General features: G+C 45.7%; 1 protein-coding gene across 4 annotated transcripts in view; it reads right to left on the reverse strand.

Annotated features, from left to right (window-relative positions):
* The window catches only part of LOC115114594 (alanine aminotransferase 2-like), a 51,248-nt gene continuing 38,555 nt past the window's right edge, over positions 1-12,693 (reverse strand). For 3 of the 4 annotated variants that reach the window (XM_029642981.2, XM_029642980.2, XM_029642982.2), the window contains exons 2-11: positions 4,966-5,055; positions 4,622-4,730; positions 4,305-4,438; positions 3,823-4,066; positions 3,354-3,433; positions 3,112-3,248; positions 2,778-2,952; positions 2,235-2,390; positions 634-746; positions 1-432 (exon numbers count right to left, since the gene is read on the reverse strand). In XM_029642981.2, coding sequence (XP_029498841.2) covers positions 342-432; positions 634-746; positions 2,235-2,390; positions 2,778-2,952; positions 3,112-3,248; positions 3,354-3,433; positions 3,823-4,066; positions 4,305-4,438; positions 4,622-4,730; positions 4,966-5,055 — 1,329 coding nt within the window. In that variant the 3' untranslated portion in view covers positions 1-341. The remainder of the gene's footprint in view (positions 433-633; positions 747-2,234; positions 2,391-2,777; positions 2,953-3,111; positions 3,249-3,353; positions 3,434-3,822; positions 4,067-4,304; positions 4,439-4,621; positions 4,731-4,965; positions 5,056-12,693) is intronic. The other variant, XM_065013525.1, reaches the window with a different exon arrangement.

Raw genomic sequence — 12,693 nt, forward strand, 5'->3', positions numbered from 1 at the left:
TGACAATTAATATACATTTTATCAAGTATGCCAGATTGAACTGAATTTGATATGTCCCAAAAAACTACAGCTCTTGTCCTGATTTCTAAAAACTACATCTCCCAATATCCCGGGTGTTCATAATCACTACAGTTTTACATGTACAGTCGGAGTCCACCATTTATTGGAATCTTATAAGCTAAGGGGCTAAAGTGCATGATCAAGGTGACTGGCGACAGAGTCACTAACACAGTAGGCACTTAGTGACAGAAATTCTGTTAGGTTGGCTGGTAGACTGCGCATAGTGTTCAGTGTGCTATTCTCTTCTGATTGGGTGAAAGTTAGGAAGTCAAGGAAGATAGTTAAGAGTACTGCTGAGTGAATTTCTGGTGGAACTCTTTTACTTTAGCCAGTAAGATCTTCAGCTTGTCTGTGGGCGGCAGAATGGTCATCCTGGAACGAGGGAAAGAGGAAGAGAGAGAGAGAAAGGGAACTTTGAACGAAATGCAGGGCATTGGAAACTAAAGGCCATATACACTATTTTTCTGTTGCATACATTTCTACCTTGTTGGGTATAATTTCCCTTTTTGATATGCCTATCTAAGGATGTGAAAGGCTGTGGTAAAATGTTTGAGTAAACTGGGTTGTCCAGACCTGAAGTGGTAGGTGCCGTCCTTCTGTCCGAAGCCACTTCCTGGGACCAGACAGATGCCAGTCTCCTCCAACAGCTTCATACAGTAGAACATGTCTGGAGCCTGGCCAAGCGCCTGGGGGGAGAGAGAGAGAGACAAAGAGGAAAAGAGGTATTACAGTGGGATGACACATACAGTACTGGTCAAAAGTTTGGACACACCTACTTATTCAAGGGTTTTTCTTTATTTTTACTATTTTCTACATTGTAGAATAATAGTGAAGACATCAAAACTATGAAAAAACACATGGAATCATGTAGTAAACAAAAAAGTGTTAAACAATTCAAAATACAGTATATTTTAGATTTGAGATTCATCAAAGTAGCCACCATTTGCCTTGAAGACAGCTTTGCACACTCTTGGCATTCTCTCAACCAGCTTCATGAGGTAGTCACCTGGAATGGATTTCAATTAACAGGTGTGCCTTGTTAAAAGTTAATTTGTGGAATTTCCTACTAAAGGACACCAATAAGAAGAAGAGACTTGCTTGAGCCAAGAAACACCAGCAATGAACATTAGACCGGTGGAAATCTGTCCTTTGGTCTGACGAGTCCAAATTGGACATTTTTGGTTCCAACCGCCATGTCTTTGTGAGATGCAGAGTAGGTGAACGGATGATCTCTGCATGTGTGGTTCCCACCGTGAAGCATGGAGTAGTGATGGTGTGGGGGTGCTTTGCTGGTGACACTGTCTGAATTCACAGCATTCTGTAGTGATACACTATCCCATCTGGTTTGCGCTTAGTGGGACTATCATTTGTTTTTCAACAGGACAATGACCCAACACACCTCCAGGCTGTTTAAGGGCTATTTGACCAAGGAGAGTGATGGAGTGCTTTATCAGATGACCTGGCCTCCACAATCACCTGACCTCACCCCAATTAAGATGGTTTGAGATGAGTTGGACTGCAGAGTGAATGAAAAGCAGCCAACAAGTGCTCAGCATATGTGGGAACTCCTTCAAGACGGTTGGAAAAGCATTCCACGTGTAGCTGGTTGAGAGAATGCCAAGAGTGTGCAAAGCTGTCCTTAAGGCAAAGGATGACTACTTTGAAGAATCTAAAATATTACATATATGTTGATTTGTTTAACACTTGTTTGGTTGCTACATGATTCCATATGTGTTATTTCATAGTTTTGATGTCTTCACTATTATTCTACAATGTAGAAAAGAGTACAAATAAAGAAAAACCCTTGAATGAGTAGGTAGGGGTGTCCAAACTTTTGACTGGTACTGTACATACTGTATACAGGAAACGCATCTCACAATCAAATATATCAACTTAATTGGTGTATTTATTTCAACAGGTGATGGGACCATAAACTCCATAATTATAATTTTCTAATTTCCTGGATTAGTATTTCAGTCCTCAACACCAGAGCTGCTGTGTTGTACATCTACTGAAGAATGTGTTTGTTTCATATGATTGTGTTTTGCAACCAAATGAATAATTGGGTAATTGATGTGTATATAATATATATAGTGTAATTGTTGTTTATTCATGTGTATACAGGGCTAACCCCACAAAGGGGGCCCTGGTAAATTATAGTGGTATTAACTGACCTTAGCTTCCTCGATGGATTTCTCTGGTAGGCTGATGTTAGGGAATGAGTACATGGCTCCCTGAACAGGGTTACATGTGATCCCAGGTACTGTGTTCAGAATTTGCTCTGTCAGTTTAGCCTTCTCTGCCAGGAGACTGAGGGTGGCTGTGCGCTCCTGGACATGGAGAAGAGTGTGTGTGGTGTGTGTGTGTGTGTGTGTGTGTGTGTGTGTGTGTGTGTGTGTGTGTGTGTGTGTGTGTGTGTGGCACACATACACAATCCATGTATCAATTGTCTCAAGGCTTAAACATCCTTCTTTAACATGTCTCCTCCCCTTCATACATTTACATTTAATCATCTACACTGATTGAAGTGGATTTAACAAGTGACATCAATAATCCCAGCTTTCACCTGGATTCACCTGGTCAGTCTATGTCAGGGAAAGAGCCAGTGTTCTTAATGTTTTGTATACTCAGTATATATTGAATGTGTGTCCCTATCAATGTTGACAGTCTGGTATGTCATTTAAGTCAATGTCTGCTTAATGACCATATATCATTACCTTCATGAAGGTGATGTGGGAAGGTTCTCCAGGCTGGGGAGAGTTGACCACCAGGTCCATCAGAGCCTGACCAGGGACGGGGGGACACAGTCTGACCGACACCAGCTTAGAGAGCTGGGCCTGCACCTCCGCATCCATATTAATCACCTCCATGTAACCCCCACGGAAACCACACCTAGCAGGCAGGAGAAGAGAGAGAGAAACCAGAGACTCAGAAGGCAAGACACAACTGCACCATATCTACAGGTCTCCCTATTTCTATATTGGTTGAAGTAGTAAGGTCATATAATGGTTGATATTTCAGGTCATGTTAAAGTAATGAGAATGATCTTACTCTCCCATGTAGCACTTGGAGGTGGAGTGGAAGGACGCCAGTTCTACATTGTCAGAGTACTCTGGTCCCAACTCAAAAAGCACCTTCTTAAAGGAATGGAACTGGCAACCCTCCGCATACACATTATCCTGGTACACCTGGAGGAGAGGGACAGAGAGAGAGGGATGTCAGGAGTTAAGAGATGAATGTAGAGGTGAAATTATGTTTATGAGGAGGATGACAAAAAGGTCTGATTGGTTTACCTCATCAGCCATCAGGAAGAGTCGCTCTTTAGCAGCGAATCGGATCACGTCCTCAATACACTGTCTGCTCTGGACCTGACCTATCACAGAGTTGGAGAGGGAAAGGTTCAGAATCATATTAGTAGAACTGGGCATTTTGGTTTCTGTCCAAGTGGGATCTTTGTCCTCTGGCCCCATCTAGTGTCATGACTGGGAGGAAAACTGATATTTTGCAAGATAATTAGGAATAACGCAAGAACAGACACAAGAACTGTTTAGAAAGTTGCAAGTTATCTAGAAGGGTGAGTGTAACTGTTTTGGCAGAGCAAAAATACATACACTTCTAATGTTTGAACACACAAGAGAGACACCCACATCAAAGCACGTCTTCAAGACTCAAATCTCGTTCTCAGTCGCATTTCTTAATGAGGAGAATTGAAACCAAGGCTAAATCAGGAAGTTCAACCCCCCGTTAAGCTTGGCTACTTACCAGTGGGGTTACCAGGGTTGATGATGCAGAGGGCTTTGGGGTTGCAGTGCTTCCTGGCCTCCGCTAGGGAGCTCTCTAGCTCACTAAGGTCCATGCTCCAGCACTTTTCCTCGTTCAGGTAGTAGTTGACCTGTACAGCGCCCAGCTCAGCCAGGGCAGCCGAGTACAGAGGGTACTGAGGGATGGAGATCATCACCCCTGTCCTCGATGCACCCTCACCACGCACCAATAGTTTCAGCATGGTCTAGGAAAGACAGGGGAGAGGAGAAGGGAGTGAGTTGGTGAGCAAATGGTAGGTCATTCATGCAATCAATCAATCAATCAATCAAGAATAATAGGTGATAAAGTTGCTGGGAGATAGACCGACTGATAGGTGCACCTCAAACCTATAATCCTCAAAGCTCTCCTTACGCCTTCCTCTTTATCTGCAGTGAGAATGTTACTTTAAAACACAATTATTTGATTTTGTATTGAGTTCTTACTACGATGCCGTCGCTGGCGCCGGTGGTGAGGTAGACGTTGTCTGGGTCACAGGGTACACCCCCGTCCCGACGCTCGATGTAGCGAGCCACGTCCTGCCGCACACAGTCTATTCCCTGGCTGGCACTGTATGCACCTGAGAGAGAGAGAGAGAGAGAGAGAACTCAATACACTACAGTGCTCCAGGACCGGAGTTGGAGGTCATTTCATTATTTATGCGGTCACCAAAAGGCTAACACAGGCCTATTGGCCAAAACATAATTATATTTTAACTTACATCCTTACAATACACATTCCATCCAGTGCATGAACAACATACCCACACTACCGCCTCCACAAGCCTGCAGAATGCGTCGTGCTCTGTTTTTGGCATCCTCTGGAAACATGTTTTCATTCAATAGTTCCGGGTAGGAGCAGAGTGCCAAGACCTTGAGGAGGAAGGGAGGACAGAGAGTAAGGTGAGGAACAGGCAGAAGTTGATGCTGAATAACGTACACAAATCTGCATGAAACACCACATGAATCTGCATGAAAAGGTCACAATGTGTTTTTGCCTTTGACAGAACGGTTTCAAATGATAAAGGAGAATGAAAGACATCCTGTAATCAAAAAGAGAACTGAGGTATTAAATAAATGGTTTGGAACTTAGGGAATAAAAGCAGACCTGTCGGAAGAAGGTGATTGGCTGCTGGCCCATGGCATGGGCGTCACCGATGTTGGCCTTGATGACCTCAGTGAAAGGCTTCTTCACTCCCTTCAGGACACAGAAACAAGACACAAAACGATGAAAAGACTAGGGCAAGGAAGAAAGAGATGGATGAAGGATTTGCTGGATCCCAGGGGTGTGCAGTGCAGAAATGCAGACCAATACGTTACCTTATTCTTTATAAACCTATAAACTCATACTTAACCATTTCTAACTACTTAATCTGAGTGTGTCCCTCTATAACTAAGACATGAGTATGAGGTCACGTCCTCCTAGACTCCAGCCACGGCTCTAATCTCAGATGTCTCCACTACCTCAGGTAAAGCTAACGGTGCCCATCTACTGTAGTCATGCTATCAGGAGAACAAACAAGAGCTCTGGAAAAGGCTTGGCATTGGCGTCAGCTATATTTCTCTTTCTGTCTCACTCTCTTTCTCCCTCTCTCTTTCTCCCTCCCTCTCACACACTGTCTCGTTCTTTCTCTCCCTCCCTCCTCTCCTCTCCCAACCTCTCTCTCTCTCTCTCTCTCTCTCTCTCTCTCTCTCTCTCTCTCTCTCTCAAACAATGTTAGTCGATAGCAAATGCACTAAAATAGACAACCCTTAGTAACAGCCAAACAGCTCTTTATAATTTTCTTTACCAAGTGTTTTTACTTATTCAACTCTCAAGCACAAACACAAAATCAGGTATAGTCTTATGCAAACATCAGGTATAGTCTTATGCAAACATCAGGTATAGTCTTATGCAAACATCAGGTATAGTCTTATGCAAACATCAGGTATAGTCTTTTGCAAACATCAGGTATAGTCTTTTGCAAACATCAGGTATAGTCTTTTGCAAACATCAGGTATAGTCTTATGCAAACATCAGGTATAGTCTTTTGCAAACATCAGGTATAGTCTTTTGCAAACATCAGGTATAGTCTTTTGCAAACATCAGGTATAGTCTTTTGCAAACATCAGGTATAGTCTTTTGCAAACATCAGGTATAGTCTTTTGAAAACATCAGGTATAGTCTTTTGCAAACATCAGGTATAGTCTTATGCAAACATCAGGTATAGTCTTTTGCAAACATCAGGTATAGTCTTTTGCAAACATCAGGTATAGTCTTTTGCAAACATTAGGTATAGTCTTTTGCAAACATCAGGTATAGTCTTATGCAAACATCAGGTATAGTCTTTTGCAAACATCAGGTATTATGCAAACTGGTTCAATACATGCTCTCCACTCCCCTTGCCTTTTGTCCTAAAATGTAGGACATTAGCACTGTAAAAAAAAACATAAAACGGGAGTAATACAATCCAATGTTAGCGGTCTCTGTGAAGGTGTAATGTGTAAAGGGAGGCAGGGTTCGCAAATGATAAGATAAGACACACCTACCTACAAATACATACCACGTAATGTGCGTCTACGTGTGTTTGGAAGCAGGCTGGAGAGAGTCAAAACAAGACTCACCTTGAGTGTACAAAACATTAGGAACACTGTCCTAATATTGAGTTGCACCACCTTTTGCCCTCATAACAGCCTCAATGTGTCAGGGCATGGACTCTACAAGGTGTCGAAAGCGTTCCACAGGGATGCTGGCCCATGTTGACTCCAATGCTTCCCACAGTTGTGTCAAGTTGGCTGGATGTCCTTTGGGTAGTGGACCATTCATGATACACACAGGAACTGTTGAGCGTGAAAATCCCAGCAGTGTTCACTCAAACTGGAGCACCTGGCACCTACCACCATACCCCGTTTATAGGCACTTAAATCTTTTGTCTTGACTATTCACCCTCTGAATGGTAAACATACATAATCAATGTCTCCGTTGTCTAAAGGCTTGAAAATCCTTCTTTAACCTGTCTCCTTACCTTCATCTACACTGATTTAAGTTAATTTAATTAGTGACATCAATAAGGGTTCACAGCTTTCACCTAGATTCACCTGGTCAGTCTGTATCACGGAAAGAACAGGTGTTCATAATGTTTTGTACACTCAGTGTATATTAAAGCAGAGAAAATGCTATCTGGAAAACAAAAAGAGACACACATTCCCAGGCTGCCTGAAAGCCTTGTCAAGTGTTGCATCAGCTAGACTCCAGCTGTAGAAACATACAGACGTTAAGTAGTAAAGCAGGTGTCAACTGCAGAGTTTTTTAAAAATAGACTCAAAAGAGACATGGAGAACGGTAAAAACTGAATTTGGGGAGGTTTTTTGGGAGTGTGGTGACATTATGTCCTTATAAGCCAATAGAAACAACGGGTAGCTGCCTGTACCATTTTCTCTGTCCTTATAGGTCAATAAAATGCAACTACTTAGCTACTTCTCTCAGAATACAGTAACGGAGAACAATATGTCAAGCAGTTGAACGTATCAAACTGGCCTTGATGGATGATGGAACTGAACTGGCCAAGAACACAGACTCCTCAGTGAGTGTCCAGATGTTTGGTATTTGACACCCTATATAACAAGATAGACAGCGGTTGGTGGCCTCAAGTGGAACTCATTCAAACTCAGTGGGAAGCAAAGCAGGCCCGCTGTTGTTCTACTCACCAGAGACTTTATCCAATCTAATTGGGTCAGCTGAACCAGCAATGACCACCAAAGTACACAACAGATTTGTTGATGTGACGTTGTTGTGCTCACACTGTTTTTTCTCTTTCTGCTTGGCTAAGAGGGGAATTAACTAATGATGACTATTTAAGTCGGCTCAGGTATCAGAACATTTTCCTGAACTTTATCTCAAAAAAAAGGTTTGTATGTTAGTAAGACAACATAGAGACAGGGTGAAAAGAGGATAGAGAGAGAGCAGAGAAAGACAACATAGAGACAGGGTGAAAAGAGGATAGAGAGAGAGCAGAGAAAGACAACATAGAGACAGGGTGAAAAGAGGATAGAGAGAGAGCAGAGAAAGACTAAATGTATTTTGTTGAAAGTGTGTGTTATTTCCTTACCTAGTTTAGATAAAGGCAAGCAAGTGAATGTAAGCTTTGTGCCCTGTTTTCACATACAAGCCTAACACTCACCAGAGCTCAGTTTAAAAAGCAGGTATTCTTAGTTACAAAAGACAAGACTAGTTTGGCCCAGCTATACTTGGAAGAGTCTACAGATAGACTACACCTGATACAGCACATGGTTTGTGTGTTAGTTGGATATTTGGATGTCCCCATACCTGACAAAACAGAAACATTGTTTCTATTTCTAGGTGCTCAGTATGACATAACGATGTAATAACTTATTGGGAAACCCCTGAGGTAGGCTCCTGAATGACCATCCTGCCCCAAAGACAGGTAGGTTCCTGAATGACCAACCTGCCCCAAAGCCAGGTGGGGTCCTGAATGACCAACCTGCCCCAAAGCCAGGTAGGCTCCTGAATGACCAACCTGCCCCAAAGCCAGGTAGGCTCCTGAATGACCAACCTGCCCCAAAGCCAGGTAGGGTCCTGAATGACCAACCTGCCCCAAAGCCAGGTAGGCTCCTGGTTGCCTGGGGTGATTGAGGATGAGTCAGAACAAATAAAAGAGAAAATCCATGAAGATTACGTTTTGCATTTTGGTAAAGCCATAGGGCCGTCTGGCAAAGGTCACCATAGACCATATGGCAGTCCCTCCACCCCCCTACGCAGATAGAGAGTGTACCTCTCTCTCTCTCAACCACAGAGACACTTCAATCTTTTTCCTAGAAATAGCACTCAGATTGGGCCACTTTGCACACTACACTGGAATCAGTAAACTATCTCCGGGTTTCCATGTCAACCCCTGAAAGCAAGAGGGGATGGGGCAGGTAAGGATTACACATGGGGTATTATCGGATCTTTATGGAGCAAGTGAAACAGGATAGCTTCCGTCCCTCTCCTCGCCCCTACCTGGGCTCGAACCAGGGACCCTCTGCACACATCGACAACAGCCACCCTCCGAAGCATCGTTACCCATTGCTCCACAAAAGCCGCCGCCCTTGCAGAGCAAGGGGAACAACTACTTCAAGATCTCAGAGCGAGTGATGTCACCGATTGAAACGCTATTAGCGCGCACCCCGCTAACTAGCTAGCCATTTCACATCGGTTACAGAAGTAGATTACCGACCGAGGGGCCCCCATTGATTTTGTGTGTCATTCTCAATCAGATATCATATTAAAACCATTTCTCATATTAAAAATGCTAACATGTCTCTCCAGCCTATGGCAGAAGTTGTAGAATTGCAGGAACATTTCTGTAAAACATTTTACTAAGGACCCCCAAAAAGGCTGAGGCCGGCTCCGACTGCATGTGTGGGTATGGATGTGGGTACACAGACCCACGAGCAACTAAAGCCCCTCATGATGAGTTCAGATTTTTTTGTGGCCACCACCCCCCATCAGTGTTTCCCATCTCTGGTCTAGATCATTCACCCATTTCACATAACAAATGTCACAGGACTGCAGGGGGGCTATAGGAGTGATGAGTTATTGCTTTTAAAGGAGACAGTGGTATTGGTCTGGGGTAAAGTGAGGATTTGACCTCTGACCTCTGATGATAGATGACATACTGTACAACATTGTGAGGTCAGACGTTTAAATGGAGCTGATGTAAAAACAGACCACAGACTGAACTGAATCTCTCAGTTTTCTGTTTGACTTGTGGACTTTGACCTGAATCTTTCTCAGCTCAGAGAATAACTCTGATACTGTATAACAGAGAACAAACAGTGACAAGGGCGAGAGAGACACAGAGAGAGAGGGAGAGAGAGACACAGAGACAGAGGGCGAGGGAGAGAGAGACACAGAGACAGAGGGTGAAGGAGATAGAGACACAGAGGGTGAGGGAGAGAGAGACACAGAGACAGAGGGTGAGGGAGAGACACAGAGACAGAGGCTGAAGGAGAGAGAGACACAGAGACAGAGGGCGAGGGAGAGAGAGACACAGAGACAGAGGGCGAGGGAGAGAGAAACACAGAGACAGAGGGTGAAGGAGATAGAGACACAGAGGGTGAGGGAGAGAGAGACACAGAGACAGAGGGTGAGGGAGAGACACAGAGACAGAGGCTGAAGGAGAGAGAGACACAGAGACAGAGGGTGAAGGAGAGAGAGACACAGAGGGTGAGGGAGAGAGAGACACAGAGACAGAGGGTGAGGGAGAGACACAGATACAGAGGGTGAGGGAGAGACACAGAGACAGAGGGTGAAGGAGAGAGAGACACAGAGACAGAGGGTGAGGGAGAGAGAGACACAGAGACAGAGGGTGAAGGAGAGACACAGAGACAGAGGGTGAAGGAGGGAGAGACACAGAGACAGAGGGTGAGGGAGAGAGAGACACGGAGGGTGAGGGAGAGAGAGAGAGAGAGACAAAGGGTGAGGGAGAGAGAGAGACACAGAGACGGAGGGTGAGGGAGAGAGAGACACAGAGACAGAGGGACACAGAGACAGAGGGAGAGAGAGTCAGAGTTTGAGGGAGAGAGAGAGAGAGACAAAGGGTGAGGGAGAGAGAGAGACACAGAGACAGAGGGTGAGGGAGAGAGAGAGAGAGAGAGAGAGAGAGAGAGAGAGAGAGAGAGAGAGAGAGGGGCAAAGGGTGAGGGAGAGAGAGACAGAGTTTGAGGGAGAGAGAGAGAGAAAGAGAGAGAGAGGCAAAGGGTGAGGAAGAGAGAGAGAGAGAGACAGGGGGTGAGGGAGAGAGAGACACAGAGACAGAGGGTGAGGGAGAGACACAGAGACAGAGGGTGAAGGAGAGAGAGACACAGAGACAGAGGGTGAAGGAGAGACACAGAGACAGAGGGTGAAGGAGGGAGAGACACAGAGACAGAGGGTGAGGGAGAGAGAGACACAGAGACAGAGGGAGAGAGACACAGAGACAGAGGGAGAGAGAGAAAGAGTTTGAGGGAGAGAGAGAGAGACACACAGAGACAGAGGGAGAGACACACAGAGACAGAGGGAGAGGGACACAGTGACAGAGGGAGAGAGAGACAGAGTTTGAGGGAGAGAGAGAGAGACAAAGGGTGAGGGAGAGAGAGAGACACAGAGACAGAGGGTGAGGGAGAGAGAGAAAGAGTTTGAGGGAGAGAGAGAGAGAGAGGCAAAGGGTGAGGGAGAGAGAGAGAGACAGAGGGTGAGGGAGAGAGAGACAGAGTTTGAGGGAGAGAGAGAGAGAGAGGCAAAGGGTGAGGAAGAGAGAGAGAGAGAGACAGAGGGTGAGGGAGATAGAGACACAGAGACAGAGGGTGAGAGAGACACAGAGACAGAGGGAGAGAGAGACAGAGTTTGAGGGAGAGCGAGAGAGAGACAAAGGGTGAGGGAGAGAGAGAGACACAGAGACAGAGGGTGAGGGAGAGACACAGAGACAGAGGGTGAAGGAGAGAGAGACACAGAGACAGAGGGTGAAGGAGAGAGAGACACAGAGGGTGAGGGAGAGAGAGACACAGAGACAGAGGGTGAGGGAGAGACACAGAGACAGAGGGTGAAGGAGAGAGAGACACAGAGACAGAGGGTGAAGGAGAGAGAGACACAGAGGGTGAGGGAGAGAGAGACACAGAGACAGAGGGTGAGGGAGAGAGAGACAGAGTTTGAGAGAGCGAGAGAGAGAGAGAGAGAGAGAGAGAGAGAGAGGCAAAGGGTGAGGGAGAGAGAGAGAGAGACAGAGGGTGAGGGATATAGAGACACAGAGACAGAGGGTGAAGGAGAGAGAGACACAGAGGGTGAGGGAGAGAGAGACACAGAGACAGAGGGTGAGGGAGAGACACAGAGACAGAGGGTGAAGGAGAGAGAGACACAGAGACAGAGGGTGAAGGAGAGACACAGAGACAGAGGGTGAAGGAGGGAGAGACACAGAGACAGAGGGTGAGGGGGAGAGAGACACGGAGGGTGAGGGAGAGAGAGACACAGAGACAGAGGGAGAGAGACACAGAGACAGAGGGAGAGAGAGAGACAGAGGGAGAGAGAGACAGAGTTTGAGGGAGAGAGAGAGAGAGACACAGAGACAGAGGGTGAGGGAGAGAGAGACCCAGAGACAGAGGGAGAGGGACACAGAGACAGAGGGAGAAAGATACAGAGTTTGAGGGAGAGAGAGAGAGAGCGAAAGGGTGAGGGTGAGAGAGAGACACGGAGACAGAGGGTGAGGGAGAGAGAGAGTTTGAGGGAGAGAGAGAGAGAGGCAAAGGGTGAGGGAGAGAGAGAGACAGAGGGTGAGGGAGAGAGAGACAGAGTTTGAGGGAGAGAGAGAGAGAGAGGCAAAGGGTGAGGAAGAGAGAGAGAGAGAGACAGAGGGCGAGGGAGATAGAGACACAGAGACAGAGGGTGAGAGAGACACAGAGACAGAGGGAGAGAGAGACAGAGTTTGAGGGAGAGAGAGAGAGATAGGCAAAGGGTGAGGGAGAGAGAGAGACAGAGGGTGAGGGAGATAGAGACACAGAGACAGAGGTGAGGGTCAATCTGCCTGCCTTCAAAATCAACAGATGACCAACAGAAGGCTCAACAAACCTGAAAAAATGTCAACTAACCTTCAAGGTTGTAGACTTTGGCAGGAGGGTGACTCACTGGGTGTGTGAGCAAATGCACCCAAAAAGTCTAGATTTTGGTGAACAGTTAGGCTGGAGGGCAAAGGGAAGTGCAAGCACATGACAAGAGTTGCTAAAGTCACTGTAAACCAGTTATTGCACAACTAGTACAAGGCTACACACAAATGGGATTCACATGATCAAAATGTGATTTATCCAAGTGAAATGGAAAGAGAAA

Source organism: Oncorhynchus nerka, linkage group LG9b (genome assembly GCF_034236695.1).
Source record: "Oncorhynchus nerka isolate Pitt River linkage group LG9b, Oner_Uvic_2.0, whole genome shotgun sequence".
In the NCBI taxonomy this organism is placed as follows: domain Eukaryota; kingdom Metazoa; phylum Chordata; class Actinopteri; order Salmoniformes; family Salmonidae; genus Oncorhynchus; species Oncorhynchus nerka.